This window comes from Theropithecus gelada, chromosome 11 (genome assembly GCF_003255815.1).
Source record: "Theropithecus gelada isolate Dixy chromosome 11, Tgel_1.0, whole genome shotgun sequence".
Lineage (NCBI taxonomy): Eukaryota > Metazoa > Chordata > Mammalia > Primates > Cercopithecidae > Theropithecus > Theropithecus gelada.
The window spans coordinates 60,906,736-60,926,436 of NC_037679.1; the positions used below are offsets into that span (position 1 = coordinate 60,906,736).

The following is a 19,701-nucleotide window of genomic DNA, read 5'->3' on the forward strand; positions in this document are numbered from 1 at the left end:
AAGTTGTAATTAATTGTCTTAAAAGCTAACACATTTAAAACTTAATAGTAAAATTATTTTGTTTCATTTTTTTATAGATAGCTCACATGACCAAAAGTGAACTGTACCTTCAAGACACTGTCTTTTTGGGGCCAGGTCTTTTATTTTTAGACCAGTACTTTAATAATTTTATAGACGAATATGTTGTTCTATGGATAGCAATGGTAAGTATTTTTCTCCATTTTATTTATTTTTTAACCATGCTTAAGAGCTATTTCAGTGAGATATCAGTAGCCTCAAGATCTAGTCTAGGCCGGGCATGGTGGCTCACGCCTGTAATCCTAGCACTTTGGGAGGCTGAGGTGTACGGATCATTTGAGGTCAGGAGTTCGAGACCAACCTGGTCAACATGGTAAAACTCTGTCTGTACCAAAAAATACAAATTATCCGGGTGTGGTGGTGCATCCCTGTAATCCCAGCTACTCAGGAGGCTGAGGCAGGCCAGTCACTTGAACCTGCGAGGCAGAGGTTGCAGTGAGCCGAGATCATGCCACTGCACTCCAGCCTGGGTGACAGAGCGAGACTTTGTCTCAAAAAAAAAGATCTACTCTATACAATATATACAATAAATGTTTCTGAGTATTTGAAATTACTTCTTAGCTGTGAATAATTTCATATTGTGTGTAGAAATGGCCACATATCTATAGGCCAAGTTTCCAACAACCTAGATTCTTGGAAACACAACTGTGTACCTAAAAATAACTATTATTTTTCTTCCCCAAAATACCAGTACAAAGATGCCAAAAGCCACTTTACTCTGCCCAAAGGACTTTATTCCCAGTTTACAGCAAGTAACAGGAAAATTAGATGGGGTTAGTACTAGCAAAGGTGGGCACTTTATTGTATTGAGAATTGTCAGCTAATATTGAGGAAACAAAACAGAATAGACAGTGCTACAAAGTACAGGATTCTCAGACCATTTTATGCTAGACGTAAGGAACCCTTTATATGTGTATGGTCCTTGAGGATAGTGCACGATTCGTATTAATGATGACTCGGTCATCAATTAAATTAAATTCTCTTTGATTATATCCTGCTTAAGGAAAGGATGTGGATGTCATAGATATTAATTTCTATTCAAAATAATTATAAAATACAGAATATAGTGCTTGAGAGAGACACATTAGCCATCTAAGGAAAAGAAAATCAATATTGGTAACACTTCAATTACAAAGTTGGATAAATGGAGCATTATTGCATTTTTCTTCTATTGAGATATAGTTTTGTTGTATTTCTATTTCTGGACCCCACTGGTCGTCACCAAATTCATAGTGATATATAAATATACTGAAGTACACCAAAACAAAACTTGCCAAAACCCTGCAGTGAATCTTTTCATAATTCAAATAATCTCACCGTATTTGTTAGATTTGGATATTTTAAAAAATCTGTATCAATTCTGTGCATGGATTACAGGAATACATCTGATGATCCTTTACTAGGTTGTGTAGTATGCTTTTCTGGAGTAAGTTAATAACATAATATTCATTCATAGTCCATTCAGAAGTCTTCCATTCTTCCTATGGTGGCAATGAGATGTACTTAATTCTTTGAGGTGGACAATAAATGTTTTCAGACAAAATTTTTTAAAAAATGTTTAAAAATCAGAATAATGTCCTTTAATTTGGTATCCACTATAAATATTTTTAGGGCTCTAAAACAATCCAGTTTAAAAAATAGGGGGTAATTAATCAAAATATCTGAAAACTCAATGTAAGTTTTCTTTTAGTGAACTTAGGTATGTATTACCAAGTGGAATTGTTGAATTAAAATATCAGGTGTTAAAAAAATCAATCATCTTTTGTAACAAGTAATTGGCTTGGTTTATACTTGTGATGGAGACTGGTAAACTGAGGAAGTCAAATTCAGTTTTTATTTAAAACACTATGTGGATGACCAAAAAAAAAAAAAAAAAAAAAGCCACACCCACAATGTGGAGGTAAACATGGTGCTTTTCAAGTAGGCTTTTAACGTAAATGGTACAGATTTTCCCCTCATGGGCGAGAATTCCCTCTCCAAGGGCAGAGCTATAAGGCTCCTTTTTCTCCTGGGTTTCATTTTCTGAAGAGAAGCATTTGACTGTAGACTCTGGGCAAAGTTTCTAAATAGAGGCCATCTTTAAATTTGTCAACATAATTTTGTATATGCCTCAAGTATGGTATCTTTTTTAGACCTTTTACCTTCTTACAACTAACCTCAAAGAAATAGAAATGTTTGATGGAATTAGTTCATTATAAGATGACTGATAACCTCTTCTAGAAGGAAATTTGCTGCTTCGTGGCACAGCAGGAAGTTGAAACAATGTGGAATCAGGAGACTTGGGTTCTGTTACTTTCTAGCTTCTGTATTTTAGTCGTCTTTTTTTACCTCTGAGCCTCAGTGTCTATAACTGTGAAATAACCTGCATTTTCCAGAGGACTACAGTGAGGTCCAAATTTGAAATTATTAAAGTGCTTTAAAATGTAGTATTTGCCGGGCGTGGTGGCTCACGCCTGTAATCCCAGCACTTTGGGAGGCCGAGGCGGGTGGATCACCTGAGGTCAGGAGTTCGAGACCAGCCTGGCCAACATGGTGAAACCCCATCTCTACTAAAAATACACAAAATTAGCTGGGCATGGTGGTGGGCGCCTGTAATACAGGCTACTTGGGAGGCTGAGGCAGGAGAATTGCTTGGACCTGGGAGGTGGAGGTTGCAGTGAGCCGAGATCACGCCACTGCACTCCAGCCTGGGTGACAGAGCGAGACTCCATCTCAAAAAAAAAAAAAAGTATTTTTGGTGTAGAATTTTAGGTTAAGGTTTGATATTTGGGGGAGAAACAGAACAGTGCTACTTGAGAAAAGATACATCATAATTCATTTTATATTTTCTTTTTTGCTTCTAAAGGTGATTTCTTCATTTGATATGGTGATATACTTTAGTGCTTTGTGCCTGCAAATTTCAAGACACCTTCATCTAAATATATTCAAGACTACATGTCATCAAGCACCTGAACAGGTTCACAAGCATATTGACTGACTAATAGCCCAAGGAAAAGAGATGAAGTTAGGGGAATCTATGAGTGAAGGAAATCCCCCTGTGCAGGAGGCTAGTATACCATAAATAAGGTTATATTTGAATATAAAACATAAACCCTGTAGATTTTGTTGTGTCTATTTCAGTTATGACACCCCTATTGTGTGTATTATCATTTTTTATCACAGATGTTCTCAGAATAGTCTACATATTAATTAGAAACAAGACTAAAGAAAGAAAGGTCAATCCTGAGGGCAACAAAGTGAACCCTGTAATTCTAAGTAGCAGTTTGTCTCTGAGACGTATCAGACACAGGGTTTTCACTGCCAAAGGATTACATAAATATCCAGAACATAAAGGATTTTAGCCATCTTGAGGGTGCTTACCTTGATTGCTAAAAACTGAAAGTGAGCTCAATACTGCTTAAGTGCATGGCTTATAATATTGTAATTACTGAGTCAAGTGATGTTCTAAGAAATGTTTTATACTAATCATTTTTCAAAAGAGGCATGTTAATTAGTATGTCATAAAAAAATACTTGTTTTTAGTATACTAGAATTTAAAAGGGCTACAGGAATTTTTTAATAAAATGTGTATTTAATAAAAGGAATTTGTTGTACCAGTTCAGAAAAACATACGAATCTTTACACTGAAGGTAACTTGTTCCTTGATATTTTAAGTTAAAATTTCACTGTCACCAAAAAGTGGATGTTAAATATTCCCTTTCATGAAAAATGAAACAGTAGCTAAAAGTCAGTTGACATGTAAGAAAATTAGTAACTTAGAAAAACATGGTAAAAAAAAAATCTTCCTTTTAGAATATAAAAGTTACTTCAAGTATACATTGACTCATTTGAGGTGATAAGGGACAAAATAAGTAAAAGTTTTCAACCACTAAGTGCATTAGGTACTGATTCTTATCTTTCCCCTCTAATTTAAATGTATTTGGATTACTCATTGTGAACAGTACTAGAACTATTACAAAGGTCTCTGGGGATCCAAATCTTCAGATTCCCATCTGACCCTATTTTTAATTTTATGTAATAGTTCAGTAGACCGTATGCCATATGATGAAGTAATCAAAAAATAAAGGAGTAATTTATGTACTACATCTGTTTTAGGCAAGAAAAAGGTATATTGACGAAAACAGTAAAAGATGATATCCCTTAAAAGCAAAAAAACATACGGGAATGAAGTACACAGCAAACACTAGAGTACTTATTTTGCCTCTAACTATTGGTAAAACTTCCCAACTAAGGACTTTCTTACGAGGATGAATAGTACTTACAATTTATATTCCAATATATATATTGACTTAAAAGGAAAATCCTTTACAAAGTTCAAAAATTTAGGAAGTAATGTCAAATATTCATTAACGGTGGAAGACTAATTTCTTCCTGTACAAGTAGGTTGTCACAATTAGAAAAAGTTTATCTGTAGGCACCTGTTTTTTTAAAACGTGGAAAACCTTATAACTAAGATAAGGGTGAGTTATAGAGGCAAAAATTAGAAGTTAAAACATGGAAAAGCAGGAGACCAGGCATGGTGGCTCAAACCTGTAATCCCAGCACTTTGGGAGGTCGAGGCGGCCAGATCATTTGAAGTCAGGAGTTCGAGACCAGCCTGGCCAACATGGCGAAACCCCATATCTACTAAAAATACAAAAATAAGCTGGGCGTGGTGGCAAGTGCCTGTAGTCCCTTGGGAAACTGAAGCAGAATTGCTTGAACCTGGGAGGCAGAGGTTGCTGTGAGCTGAGATTGCACCACCACACTCCAGCCAGGGTGACAGAGTGAGACTCCATCTCAAAAAATAAATAAACACAGATGTGATATATGTAAACCATAAGTAATTAGGAGTGTTAATGATGTGCTCTTAATTGCAGACCAAGCCCAATTAAGTGACATTTTAATGTCTTTGTGGCAATGACATATTCACAAACCCATGTATTAAAACTGATATTTATATATTGTTCTATTGCTAGTAATTTAATGCTCAGAGGTTAATGATTTTAACAATTTATTCCAGAACACAAATTTAAATGCATCTTATTGTCATTAGAATTGGTTGTATAACTTAAGTATTATAGAAAAGGATGTACATGTAAAATAGATTTTGTATTCCGTTTTTTCCTTAAAGAATATAACCTTCTATACTTGCAGTTTCTACCTTTTGGGATTGATACACATACAATGAAGCCAAACCTAAACTTAAATCGTCTTTATTTAATTGACAGTGTTAGAGAGAAAAATTCCCTATCATTACTAAAGAGCTGAAAGCTTAATACATATTCTTTAGGAATAGTTGCTAACTCATATAACTATTTAGATTTGACTTAACAGAAAGGGAGGTCTTACAATGAAATAGGTTTATGATTAAAGATGTTACAATTAAACTATTCTAAAGACTTACAATATGCTTCTTAGCTAACATTATAATTGTATCATATTACTTAGGTTCAAGTTCTTTCTTCAAAGAGTCATCAGAATAACATGGATTGAAGAGACTTCCGAACACTTGCTATCTCTTGCTGCTGCTGTTTCATGGAAGGAGATATTAAACATTTGTTTAATTTTTAGTTAAGTGTTATACCTATTTCAGCAAATAAAATATTTCATTGCTTATATTAATCCTTATTTTTTTCAATTTCAGTATGATCACTTACAGTTTCCATCATAATTTTTTTTTGCAACATAGCCATTTCTTTTTTAAATTCATTTTGTGCACCAGTAAGTAGATTATCATGATTCTTCTCCAACTCTTCCATACTCTAAGAACACAAAAAACTAGTTAAGTTACAAAGCACCACTTTTCATCTCAGGTTCTAAACTCGTACAATTAATTTTCAAAAGTAGTAATTTTTAAATATTCAAATGCTCATTATTTATTTGAATAAAATATTCTAAGTAATACATGAATACCAAAATACCTACTATAAAAGAAAAAAATATCAGACATGAATAAAATGTTATAGGAAGTACAATGTAGTATACTTTACCCAAAATTGGTTTCCTGAACTGTTAAGGTCAAGATAAAAAAGACTGGAAGTCCTATATCAGTAAACACCATTTCTATTAAGCATTCCAAATATCAAGTAATAATCTACTTATGACTAATAGTGTGCCATGAATTCACTAGAGGGAATAAAATAATCTATAGTACAACCTCTTTCATGTTATGAAAAATAAAAATTATGTCTTACATCTTTATTATTCATTCAACAAATAGTTAATCTAGTGCCTACTATGTAAAAGGTGCTTTATTAAGCACTGTGGAGAAATTAAAAAATAATAATACATGATTGCTTCCTGATGGCAATGAGAAAAACATGTAGAAACAAAACAAAAATTTTGTAATAGGAATAGAAGCACAACTTGCTATGGCAATATAGTGGAAAATGGGGATTAATTCCAATTTAGTGGGCAAAACACTAAGATTTCAATAGATAAAGAAAAAGGAGTTAAAAATATTCTAGGGGAAGGGCATAAGCGAAGCATGGAAGTACATAGTGAGTTGAGAGAAAGCAGTTATGTGGAGGGGTGGGGTAATGCACAAATGCAGTAAATGAAGCTTACAAAGAGGGTCATGTCATAGAGGAATCTTGAATACCTAAGAATTTAGAATGGGAGGCTACTGACAGTTTTCAAGAGGGAAGAGATATATTTTTAAAAGATAGTATGACAGATCTAGGAAGGATAGATTGGAGAACAGAGAAATCAGTTAAGAATTTTAATGGTACAAGCAAATAATAATGAGGTCCTAAACTAGGGTAGTAGCAGTGGGCATTAAAAGAAAGAACCACTGCAGAAGTAAAAATTACAGAGCTACTAATAACTGGATGTGACAGAGAAAGGAGATGGAGGAATCAAAGGTTATACTATAGTTCCTATCCTAAACAGCAACATTTAGTGATAACATTTGGAAGAAATCTTCTAGTACTTTATCAAACCTTCACACAAATTACCAAATGGTTCTCGGAGCATTAGAACAAGTTTTCCACTTGGAAATACTTTTTAAAATAATGTGTGTGTGTGTGTGTGTGTATAATTTTTTTTTTTTTTTTTTTTTGAGGCAGGGTCTTGCTCTGTTGCCCAGGCTGGAGTACAGTAGTGTGATTTCAGCTCACTGCAACCTTTGCCTCAAGGGCTCAAGTGATCCTCCCACCTCAGCCTCCCCAGTAGCTGGGACTACAGGTGAGTGCCACCATGCCCAGCTATTTTTGTTTGTTTGTTCTTAATAGAGATGGGGTTTTGTCATGTTGCTCAGGCTGGTATTGAATTCCTGGGCTCAAGTGATCTCTTGCCTTGGCCTCCCAAAGTGTGAGCCACTGTGCTTGGCCATATATATTATTTTTAAGTTATTCTGAAATATTTATTTTAAAACAATTTTACTAGTTTACTCAGAGCGTCCCAATTCCTTTAATGTTATTTTAACATGTATTTGCACAAGAGTATCTAAAGGAACCACCACTGAAAAAAAGTATATGCAAGATTCCATTGAGCTTCTATGAAGAGTTACTAAAAGGTGTATTTCTGCCTGAACAAGAGGGGTACAGGCACAATTTGCTAATAGGTATGTGTCAGCAGATAATTATCAATCCACAGACTTTTAATCCTCAAATGTCTATTATATCTATTATTTTATGTTGGATTCATTTGTGGTCACTGTAATCATTCTAAAAGCAAATGTGCCATAAAATACTTCTATTATACATTTGAAAACAAGAGATTTCAATAATTTGGGTACTTTCTATTTAACAAACACTGGGGAAACAAAAACAAGTAAAATACAACCTAAAAATGATTACTATTGACTCTATTTTCAGTTAAACAGAGAACTATGACTAAAGTGTTATTAAAGTATGGATTTTATGCATGATAAATACATTTCTAAGTAAAATTCCCATTTTACCATTTCCTGTCTTGAATAATCCCAACAAAACCATTTGAATCCTCAAGTAAAAATACATTTATCACTTAAATCAGAAACAATGAATTCAAAATGGAAAAGTAGTTAAAGTCTAAAATTTTTTTTCCCATAAACTTAGAAAGAAAATAATTATCTTCTACTTCTATAAATAATGTTTTATAACAACGTATTGTGTTACCACATACAACAAACCTTTATGAACTGCTCATATAACTGTCTAATTGTTTTCAGTCTCTGGCTCTGAACAATTCTAGATTGTTGAAGAATCTTTTGTTGCTGTCGAAACATATTCTACAAATAGAAAAAAACTTAATAACAATTTGGGTAAAATTTTAAATTTAGAAAAAATAATTCTACATTAAAAGAATGTGTTAAAAATCAATGCTTTTAAAATTTAGTTTTAACAACTATTATGACTATGTTTAGATAATTTACGTTCACCACTAATATGTAACAATACATTAATCCTACCAGTTGCTGAATGGGAAATTTTAACAATAATCAAGACGTCTTAATTCTTGGTGATTTCAGTGTCCACACAGATGATCCTTCCAATAATAATGGTTTTCCATTCCATCACCTGTTTCTCAATGATTTTGGCCTCCACCCTACTTTAGCCATTGACTTACATACTCCCACCCTAGATTTTGTCATTACCAATAACCACTACACAGCACTAATAATGGTAAACTAAGAGATAGATACTCATTCCCCTTTCATAGATGAGTAAACTGAGGCATAATCTGTCCATGGTTTCACAGCTACAATTGCTCAAACAAGAATTTGATCCCAAACAGTACTGTTGCTGGCATCCAGGCTCTAACCATTACACAAACTGTCTCCCTATATATCCTAGTATTTAACCACTACTTCTTTACCATTCTAACTTACTCTCTTTAGTACTACAGCTCAATAATCTATCAGCACCACAAATCCATCCTATCTATTTTACACTGTCATCCCTACCCCTAATATCCTCACTTGCAGGTTAACACAAGTCTGGCCATTAAAAGTCAACAATGTTCTGACTACAGACATCCCTAGGTATCCTGGGGGACCAGTTCCAGGACACCCAACCCTTCAGGAGACCAAAATGTGCAGATGCTCGAGTTCCTGATACAAATTGGCATCATATTTGCATATAACCAATGCACATCCTTCCACAAACTTTAAATCATTTCTAGATCTCTTATAACGCCTAACACAATGTAAATGCTATATAGTTGTAACACTGGATTATTTTTCTAATTTGTACCTTTTTTGATTTGTACTTTTTGTTTTCTTTTTTTTTTTTTTTTTTTTTTAAGAAAGGGTCTCCCCCTGTCACCCAGGCTGTCATGCAGTGGCACGATCTCGGCTCACTGCAACCTCCGCCTCCTAGGTTCAAGTGATTCTCCCGCCTCAGCCTCCTGAGTAACTTGGATTATAGGCACGCGCCACCACAGCCTGGCTAATTTTTGTATTTTGAGTAGAGATGGGTTTTCACCATATTGGTCAGGCTGGTGTCAAACTCCTGAACTCAGGTGATCCACCCACCTTGGCCTCCCAAAATCCTGGAATTACAGGCATGAATCACTGCACCCAGCCTCTTCCAAATATTTTTCGTCCACGATTGGTTGAATACAGATGTGGAGCCCTTATGTACAGAGGGCTAACTATACAATGATTGGTTCAAGAATGGACAAATGATCCAAACTACATCAGTCATATTTTCCCACAGGAATTTTTTGCCAGAGCTATTGAAAAAGATTTTCTCAGTCCACTGGGGTTACTAAATTTCTAATAAGCCTAGGACTGTACAAACTATCTTGCTACTACATCGAGACACCTTACTGAGAACTGATGACAGAACCCAGATGACACTACATGAGCAACCCCCTTCCCTGTTCCTATCTGGCTATGCCTGAAGCTAAACTGCCCCAACTTCTTTTGTATAAACCAATAATCCTTCTTTTGCACTTTGACAAATTTCTGTCACTTGGAAATGCAAGAATCCCAAACAATATCAAAAGCAAAGACCAATGCCTTTTATGAGTATGGTAAGTGCCTATATGTCTGTGGTTTACAGTTCAGCAGGACTAAAACACGTGGCCAGCAATGATTAATGAAACCTGGCTTAGTTCCATTGGTCACAGGAAAAGGCTAGGTTCTCCATTCCTACTTGAGACTTAGTTATAACGGATTAATTATAAACCTAATCATGATACCAACAAGTATTTTTTCTTCTTGTTCCTCAGCTTTCTGCATATCTAAATCCCACTGCTGAAACAAAGTCAGAAACTGCTGAGAATATTCTTGGTTTAGCTTCTGCCTGTAAGACATAATGATGAATTCTTGTCATATTTCATAACAATATAAAAAGAATTTAAAACAAAACTGAGTTGACATATTTATACTATATAAGAAAAGGAAATACCTGCAGCTTAAGTCTTCTAATGGGAAACCAAAAAGTAAAATTATGATTTACACTGATTCCAGAAGTATTTTTTTTTCTAACAAACTAATAGAAGAAAAGCCCTGTCACAAGCTTTAGCTCTTGAAAACTAAGGAAGTTTTATTATATATATAAATTTTCAAAAAGAAATTCATCTTATCTCTAAGCAGTTTTTCATTTTTTTCCTATTGAACATAGGTTCCGATATAATAAATAGATTAAATAAGGTGATTGTATTTATCCTATAAGATTTCTAAATAGAAATAGTTCACTTAATTTTTTTTCCTATTTTGGCTTAACAAAGATTTTATGCAAAAGAAGAGTTAAGTCAGCTAAAACATACAAATTATATATAAGATTGGTGTTTTTCTACATTGTTGAACATAATTCACCATCATAAGACTAACGGTTTTTATGACATTTACCTTTTATTCAACTAGTGTATTTCTAGAATGAATATAAATTACTTTTAGGCTAGGCATAGTGGCTCAGGCCTATAATCCCAGCACTTTGGCAGGCTGGGGTGTGAGGATCACTTGAGCCTAGGAGTTCAACACCAGCCTGGGCAACATAATGAGACCCCCATCTCATCAAACAACAACAAAAAAAGAAATTACTTTTATAATCTCACTTGTTACCTAAAAGGAAAAAAGTGATCTTTATTCATTTTTTAGGAAATAATGTCAATTCTATGAAGGAGTGAGGTTATAGGGCTACAGGACTATCATACTTAGAGAAAAATCAAGCCAAATACATTTTCACTAGAAACCCCAGTAACTAGAATAGTATTTTTCTTTTCTTTTCTTTTCTTTTTTTGACAGTCTCACTCTGTTGCCCAGGCTACAGTGCAGTGTCACGATCTTGGCTCACTGTAACCTCTGCCTTCTGGGTTCAAGCAAGCACGCCTGGTTAACTTTTGTATTTTCAGTAGAGATGAGGTTTCACTACGTTGGCCAGGCTGGTCTCTAACTCCTGACCTCAAGTGATCTGCCCGCCTTGGCCTCCCAAAGTGCTGGGATTACCGGCATGAGCCACCATGCCCAGCCTAGAATAGTATTTTTCATAAGTAATTTACACCAGTAAATACTAAGAAATGTGGCTCTAAAAAAAACAGCCACCTTACCTTTGATCTTGTTGTGTTTTCCAAACATGTTCGATTTTCTGGTTACTAGTTTTGAGAGAAGCCTTTGTATACATTTCTAGTCTCTTTCTCTTGGCAAGAAGAGCCTTGTTAATGTCAACTAGATTGAAAATAATAATTCATTAAAATTTAATGTTGAAAAAAGTATTTTGTTCCCACATATTCAAGTAAATATGGGTAAGGTTGGTTCAGCAATATTGGAAAGACATTTAAACATAAATTTAGAAATATGCATAATTTCAAAATGCAGAATTATTTGCTTACTTTTTTTTCTGAGAAAACTTTGTATTACTAGCACCCAAATTCTGATTTTCCTAACTGGAGATAATTTTTTAACTTAGGAACAATAAAAAAGAGCTAATAAACAAAACAATGTGTAAAGGACAGACTTCAAATTTCCCCATGAGAAAACACTGTTAATAAAGACTAAATTTAGGCCAGGCGCAGTGGCTCACACCTGTTAATCCCAGCACTTTGGGAGTCCGAGGCGGGCGGATCACAAGGTCAAAAGATCGAGACTATCCTGGCCAACATGATGAAATCCTGTCTCTACTAAAAATACAAAAATTAGCTGGGCGTGGTGGCGCGCGCCTGTAGTTACAACTACTCGGCAGGCTGAGGCAGGAGAATCGCTTGAACCTGGGAGGCAGAGGTTGCAGTGAGCTGAGATTGCACCACTGCACTCCAGCCTGGGGACAGAGTGAGACTCCGTCTCAAAAATTAAAAAAAAAAAAATTTTAAGGCTAAATTTTTCTAAATTTATAAAATATGCCCCAATTAAAAGGACACATTTCAATGAATTATTGTTAGAACTCATTATAGAAAATATGTAAAAGTACTCTGTTAAAATACAGAATCCAAAAAGGATAAAAATAGTTAAAGAAGAAAACTATTTTAAATATAATCAATTATATATATATATATATATATATATATATATATATTTTTTTTTTTTAAAGACATGGGGGTCTCACTATGCTGACCAAGCTGGTCTCGAATTCCTGGCCTCAAGCAATCCTCCTGCCTTGGCCTTCCAAAGTGCTGGAATTGTAAGTGTGAGCCCCTGTGCCTGGCCATCAGTGATACTTTTAAATACATTTTTTACTAAAAGAGACAAAGACCAAGGACAGAAAAAATCTTAGTTTAAGTAAATTTCTAGATAAATTAATTCAAGATCACTTTATTTTTCAATGAGAAATAGGTGAGTAAGATCAGTTTTAAATGCTTTTGTGGAGCTCTTTATTGGGCATTTTTACCCATAAGAACTGCATTTCATAAAATGTTTACTACTTCAAAGAATGCTTTGCTAAACATAAGCCTTTATCTTATGGATCTATCATAAATAGGCATCTTTCAGTAATCATGCTGGAGCTGTACTATTACATAAATATTTTATACTTTCAATATTATCTATAATAAATTTATAAAACAAGTACTTTTTCACCACTGGACAGGGCAGAGCTTTCAAAAAAGATTTGAATGTGTGAATAATCCATTTAGAGGAGCTAAATATTAACTTTTTTTTAAGATAACTAATCCCTAACAAAGCTCATATTACTGATACGTCACATATTATTTAAAATTTGAGAATTTTTGAACCTAATTATAAAACTCTCACTAGCAAAACTGTCTTTAGTATCAACTACATAGTTTATTACTGTAAAAAGAGTTATTTTAGAGGCTTAATTTACACTGTCCTCCCTAAAGAAAAGAACACAGGAAAAGTCAGAAAATAACTAAACTGAAAAAATGAAAAACTTGTATACAAATATATGTATGTATGTGTGTGTGTGTATCACTTAGTCTGTGAATACAAAGAAGGGTAAAGACTTTTTCTATTTTTCTTCTAAAATTCCATATCCATTAAATACACATATGTATAAAATAAAAGCACCTCACTCTTAACATCATGGAAAAGATTAACTATGAAAATCTATGATGCTCAATCACAAAGACACGCAGAATCTTCTATGTGAGAACAAAGCATTAAATAACAGTCTTATAGTCCATTATTAACATTTGCTATTATACAAATTATATGGCTTAAAATAATTTTCTTTAAATACAAGTATCTCCTAAAACATACCTCCAACTCCTTCCAGCATATTCTGTACTTCACCCCTGGAAAGAAATTACATTTTAAACACTTTTGAAGATCCACAAAATACCATGTTTGTTTTGGAAGAAATACCAGATGTCAAGTATTGTACATATATTATTTGTTAGCAACTTTTCTTGAAGTGCTTTATCTAAGAAACAAAAATTATTTTGAACGTTACCCCATATCTTCAACTACTCCTGCAGAAGACCTTTTCTTCCTACGTTTCTCAATGACTGCAGTCTTCCCTGTGTTGACAATTAAAAAAATAAAATAAAAAAATAACAACAACTTTTGAAACTAAGTAGGCTATTTTGGTAAATTTTAATGAAACATCTTCATTTGGGGATTTTTAGGCTTTTTGCCAACATACAGTTTCAAAGCAGACATACAAACGCAGTATAATCTGCAGGTTAGATGAAATTAAATCAGGATTCAGGACCATTTTATAGGAATAATTTTTCAAGTCTGCCTGGGTTAATGTCACAGTAAGCCACATACTATATATCAGATATTTTGGAAATAACTGTAAAAGCAAGAGTTGCCGAATAAGCTTCTGTAACTCCGATACTGCAATATGAGGATCAAATGAGAAACACAAAGTACAGCTGGCCATCCGTGTCAGCAGGTTCTGAAACCACAAATACCGGGGGATAAAAGACTATACCTGAAAATCCTTTACAAACTAAGTTGTACGATAGTCTTTAATGGGTTCAAAACAAATTAACTGAAGGACATCACTGCCCAACATGAGATGTACTGCACCTTCAATAACATCTTCCTCTGAACCACTCAGATCTTTCTTTTCTTCAGTCTCAAAGTCATAGGCTCTCGTAAACTGATCTTCCATGGATGGCTTCCCAGATTTCCTGGAATACTTTTTTCCGGAGGACACCATATTTAGATGCTTCCTGACTTTAAAAAACAAATTTCTTGAACCTTCTGAATCCAAAGGCATCATTTTAATACACTGGTAAACGTTTAAATATCAAAGCAGATATCGAACAAGGATTGTTGAATACAATTTTAACAGTTTCCTCATTTGGGGGGCCAAAATTTAAGAAGATAATGATATTTGTTAAAAACTAAATAGGCCAAGCACGGTAGTTCACGCCTGAAATCCCAGCACTTTGGAAGGCTGAGGCAGGCAGATCACCTGAGGTCAGGAGTTCAAGACCAGCCTGGCCAACATGGTGAAACCCCGTCTCTACTGAAAAAAAAAAAATACAAAATTAACCGGGCGTGGTGGCGCATGCCTATAGTCCCAGCTGCTCAGGAGGCTGAGGCGGAAGAATCGCTTGAAACCCGGGAGACAGAGGTTACGGTGAGCCTAGATCGCGCCACTGCACTCCAGCCTGGGTGACAAGAGTGAAACTTCGTCTCAAAAAAGAACAACAACAAAAAGGCCCGCAGTGGCTCATGCCTGTAATCCCATCACTTTGGGAGGCTGAGGCGGGCGGATAACTTGAGGTCAGGAGTTCGAGACCAGCCTGGCCAACATGGTGAAACCCCATCTCTACTAAAAATACAAAATTAGCCGGGCTTAGTGGCAGGTGCCCGTAATCCCAGCTACTAGGGAGGCTGAAGCAGAAGAATCGCTTCAACCCGGGAGGCGGAGGTTGCAGTGAGCCGAGATGGCCCCACTGCACTCCAGCCTGGGTGACAGAGCGAGACTTCGTCTCAATCAGTCAATTGATGAGGGAATGACAGCGTCCACCCCGACTCCAAGCGCGCTGTGCTGGACAGGTGGCCCCTGAGGCCTGGGAGATCCGAATTTTGGGAGCGCCTCTGCCAGATGCTGGCTACATCTGGGCAACTCGAGCAGGCCGCTCAGTCACACGGGGAAATTACAGTTGCTGGCGGAACACGTCATGAGGATGCCAGAAATAAGCTCATAATAATCAAGACAAATACACAATAAAAACGTTCCGCAATTTAGGTCTCGGAAAGTGAACGTCGGCAAAAGATTTCGACAACAGATAATACTGAGGAACCACGAAAGGCGCCCTCGGTGTGGAGCCGGCAGGAGGGAGACACGCGCCGAGCGAGGTAGGGCCCTGCCCGGCCCCGCCGCATCTCTGCGTCAGTGGTCCCAGGGTGTAGCGATGGGGCCCGGCCCGGCCCAGCCCAGCCCGCCCGCCCGCCCCTCTCTCCAGTGAGGTTCGCGGCCTCCGTTTTCTCGTCAGAGGCCCCAGGCAACACCAGGAGGTAAGATTTACCTCACTGGTCGAGGGCAGCCTCTGGCCTGGACACCTAAGATAGACGCCTCCCCTGCTCACACCTGAAACAAACCGCAATGGCTGAGGCCCAGTTACCGGTCGTCGACAGGCGTCCTCCACAACCTCCACACGCGCGCTTCCCCTCAAGCGGCCCCTTCTCCGCGGCGCTTCTGAGGCAAGCTGGGATTCGCACAGGAAAAAAGCGCGTCTCGCCTCATCCGGACACGTCGCTGATTGGCTGGACGCAGAGCGCAGGCGTGAACTGAGTGGCGAGGCTCCGCCCCCATGGTGCGATTGCGCGCCCAAATCGCCGGCCCTGGGTGCTTTGGCCGCCCGGGCGGGCTGCGAGTACAGTTGAGGCCTGGTGCCTTCCAGTTTTTAAGTTGTAAATGTTTATGATCGAAAATTGCGGCTGGGCGCAGTGGCTCACACCTGTAATCCCAGCATTTTGGGAGGCCGAGGCGGACGGATCACTTGAGGCCAGGAGTTCGAGACCAGCCTGGCCTCGTCTCTACTAAAAATACAAAAATTAGCCGGACGTGGGGACGTGGTGGAGGGGGCGCCTGTAATCCCAGCTACTCGGGAAGCTGAGGCAGGAGAATCGCTTGAACCCAGGAGGCGGAGCTTGCAGTGAGCAAGACCGCGCCATTGCCAGCCTGGGTGACAGAGTGAGACTCCGTGTCAAAAAAAAAAGAAAAAAGAAAAAAAAATTGCAGAATAATATGTAAATTATGAAACATGATGAACATACCACCTAATTTATGAAGTAGAGCTTTACCAACATTCACTGAATCTCCTCAGGCAGGCCTTTCCATCTGATCCTCACCTGGTCCCCCACCCTTCCCCATTCAGGGATATAAGAAAATTACCCTAAATTTATGTAAATCATTCACCCTCCCTCATTTTCTAAGTTTCATTACCACATGAAAATGTGTCGTTGAACAACACGGCTTAGTTCCGTTCGCATTTGGCATTACAAAAAATTGTCCCATAGTCTATGTAGTGTTTTGACAGTCCACTACAATGGCAAAACTACAAAATCTGACTACATGGAGTGATGATGAATCTGTGTAACCAAGGGAACCCATTCAGTGGGTGGGAGTATAATTGTAAAATTATTTGGTGTCAAACAATTATTTGTAATTCGTATCAATTGCAAAACAATTTTTGAAGATATAATTAATAAAGGAAATGAAACCGATAATCTCACTACCTAGAAATAATATACAGTTTAAAATTGGGGGTATTATTTCCTTTCATCCTTTTTTCTGTGCTTGTATGTATTTTCCCCAAAATAATTTTAAAATATATTTCAACCTTTGTACTTGCCTTAGTTTGCTCATAGCTCTGCAATCCTTTTTCTATTTGAAATCATACATTTTATCTTTTTTTTTTTGAGAGAGTTTTGCTCTATTGCCTAGGCTGAAGTGCAGTGGCATGATCATGGCTCACTGCAGCCTTGATTTCCTGGGCCCAAATGATCCCCCGTCTCTGCCTCCTGAGTACCTGGGACTCAGGCACATGCCACCATGCCTGGCTAATTAAGAAAAAAAACAAAAAAGTTTGCGGAGATGGGGTCTCACTATGTTGCCCAGGCTGGTCTCAAACTCCTAGGCTCAAATGATCCTCTCACCTCAGCCTTCCAAAGTGCTGGGATTATAGGCATGAGCCAACTTTCCTGGCCTATATTTTACTTCTTTAATATTTGGCAAAGGCTTCAAGATCTTATTGACGCCAATCACTTTTCAACTGCCTAGTTCAAGTAAGAAATTCAAAGGAACCCTCCTGTTTACTGTTTTGCTTTGAATCCTCTTCCTTATGATGCTCAGCAATCCACTGGCTCGTTTAAATACACCAGTGTATTGGGTAAGGAATGACTGATGACGACTCCCAGACTTGTTCCTGTAATTCCATTCACTACATCAAACCTGTTGATACAGGATACAGTGAACCTCGTAAATTTTTCATTACTAAAAGGATTCAAAAAGTTTGTAAAGCATAGTACAGTACCTGCCACATAATAAATGCACCATAAATGGTGGCTTTTATGATTGACAATTGGTCCCAATTGGAATCCTGCTTTTCCTCTCTCTCGCCAGCCTCATTCTTGGCCTCATACTACATCAGCCACGTTACATTTTCCCAAATGTGCTGTGCACTCTTATGCCTCCATACCCTTATACATGCTGTTATTATTAAGTAGTTCCATTCACTACATCATCATATTCAGTTGTTTTTCCTACAGTGACCCTTACAGAAGATCATCTGTCATTTTTCATCTTTATTCGTAGTAAAAATTTCCCAAGATTATCTCCAGCACCTTGGCATTTCACTGCTATAAAGAGCATGTCTGGAGATTTCACCATGTGCTTCAGCAGGTAATTTACAGATAATTTTTAACAGACACACCAATATTTCAAGACTTGTCTCAGTATTCATTCTTAGATGACCACATTGTTAATACTTTCCCATACAGATCATCACCCATTTATTCCAATTATCTGGATTCCTAACATTTTCCCATTTTCTTTAGTAACCAATGGTGTAGAATCTTGTGATTGTTTGAAAACCTAAATATTACATCCCTTTTTTCCTTATTCAGTCTTGAAGAACTCAGGTAATATAGTCGAAATTTTAGAGGCCAGGAGCAGTGGGGCTCATGCCTGTAATCTTGGCATTTTTGGAGGCTGAGGCAGGAGGATCGTTTAAGCACAAGAGTTTGAGACCAGTCTGGACAAAATGGCGGGACCCCATCTCTATTTATAATTTTTAAAAACTCATAGAAATGTCTCCATAAACTACTCTGTAGATAATAAGAACAGCATGTATAAGGGTATGGAGGCATAAGAGTGCACAGCACATTTGGAAAATGCAATGTGGCTGATGTAGTATGAGGCCAAGAATGAGGCTGGCAAGAGAGAAGCAAGATTCCAATTGGGACCAACTGTGAATCATAAAAGCCATCATTTATGGCGCATTTGTTACGTGGCAGGTACTGTACGAATGCTTTACATTTTTTAAAAATTCTTTCAGTAATGAAAAATTTACAAGGTTCACTGTACTCTGTATCAACAGATTTTTCCAATTGCTTTCAAGTATGGCGGCTTGCCTTCACCTCGAGTACCTAATCCAGGAACTTGGTCTTCCACCTGCACCGTCTCTAATCTGTGAAACTGGAAGGTGATGTTTTTGTCGGCCCAGCATCACTCCCCTCATTCCTTCGGTAAAAATCTCCATCCCTCTGGCTACAGAGGTGGGCACAGAGCCCAGAATGAGCCAATCACAGTAACTCATCTCCCACCAGGGTTTTCTATTTTGAAGTCAGAGAGGAAACTTCCTGCCTCTCTGGAGTATGTGAGCCAGGAAATGCCATGTCCTCACCAAGGGGAGAAAAGCTGATGTGCAGAGAGGCACAGATAGACGGTACTGAGTGACGGTTCAGGAAGAGCACCTTCCTCCTGTACCCCTCTTTGTTTTTCTTAAGAAGCTTGAATTAGATTTGTCCCTTGGAATCCACGTTTCTGTGGTGGCTAAAAATTTTGTAGAGACTTGGGTGGAAAAGCTGTCTCTATTAATTAATAGTGAGACCTGAGGTGAGGCACTAAACCTAGTTAGGCCCCAGTTCCCTCACTGATAAATGGGGGTATGTTGTGGATGAAATGAGATGATGAACTTAAAGCATTTAGCACATAGATTGTGTGCAGTTAGGATGTAGCTGTTATTAGGGCAAGTGAGAGGAGAAAAGCAATTAGACTGACGAGAAGCCCCCTTCACATCCCTTTAATCACCATGGCTCTGTACTCCTGTCACAATGAAGCCTGGGATTTC

General features: G+C 37.3%; 2 protein-coding genes across 4 annotated transcripts in view; one reads left to right on the forward strand and one right to left on the reverse strand.

Annotated features, from left to right (window-relative positions):
- Nucleotides 1–5,682, forward strand: part of CHPT1 (choline phosphotransferase 1) — a 29,732-nt gene extending 24,050 nt beyond the window's left edge. The window contains exons 7-9 of the mRNA XM_025401489.1: nucleotides 78–203; nucleotides 2,924–3,034; nucleotides 5,509–5,682. Coding sequence (XP_025257274.1) covers nucleotides 78–203; nucleotides 2,924–3,034; nucleotides 5,509–5,553 — 282 coding nt within the window. The 3' untranslated portion in view covers nucleotides 5,554–5,682. The remainder of the gene's footprint in view (nucleotides 1–77; nucleotides 204–2,923; nucleotides 3,035–5,508) is intronic.
- Nucleotides 5,258–16,049, reverse strand: SYCP3 (synaptonemal complex protein 3). 3 transcript variants are annotated; one of them, XM_025401490.1, is made up of 9 exons: nucleotides 15,947–16,049; nucleotides 14,420–14,565; nucleotides 13,836–13,902; nucleotides 13,643–13,677; nucleotides 11,539–11,656; nucleotides 10,193–10,292; nucleotides 8,174–8,272; nucleotides 5,718–5,822; nucleotides 5,258–5,588 (listed from the first exon to the last, which is right to left on the reverse strand). In XM_025401490.1, the coding sequence occupies exons 2-9, from the start codon at nucleotides 14,550–14,552 to the stop codon at nucleotides 5,535–5,537; spliced, it is 711 nt and encodes a 236-aa protein (XP_025257275.1). In that variant the 5' UTR covers nucleotides 14,553–14,565; nucleotides 15,947–16,049; the 3' UTR covers nucleotides 5,258–5,534. The 3 variants fall into 3 exon arrangements, with proteins under 3 accessions (XP_025257275.1, XP_025257277.1, XP_025257276.1); XM_025401492.1 differs by having other exon boundaries at nucleotides 15,936–16,049; XM_025401491.1 differs by having other exon boundaries at nucleotides 14,420–14,569; nucleotides 15,936–16,049.
- Between the last annotated feature and the right edge of the window lie 3,652 nt (nucleotides 16,050–19,701).

Bases quoted from the DNA above. Each gene is read 5' to 3' on its own strand.
- SYCP3 (XM_025401490.1), bottom strand. From the start codon at position 14,552: ATGGTGTCCTCCGGAAAAAAGTATTCCAGGAAATCTGGGAAGCCATCC. The intron at 10,293-11,538 runs GTAAGGTGGCTG...TATGTCTTACAG, and splicing joins AAAACACAACAAGATCAAAG to GCAGAAGCTAAACCAAGAAT. The intron at 5,823-8,173 runs GTTTGTTGTATG...TTGTGTTCTTAG, and splicing joins TATATGAGCAGTTCATAAAG to AGTATGGAAGAGTTGGAGAA.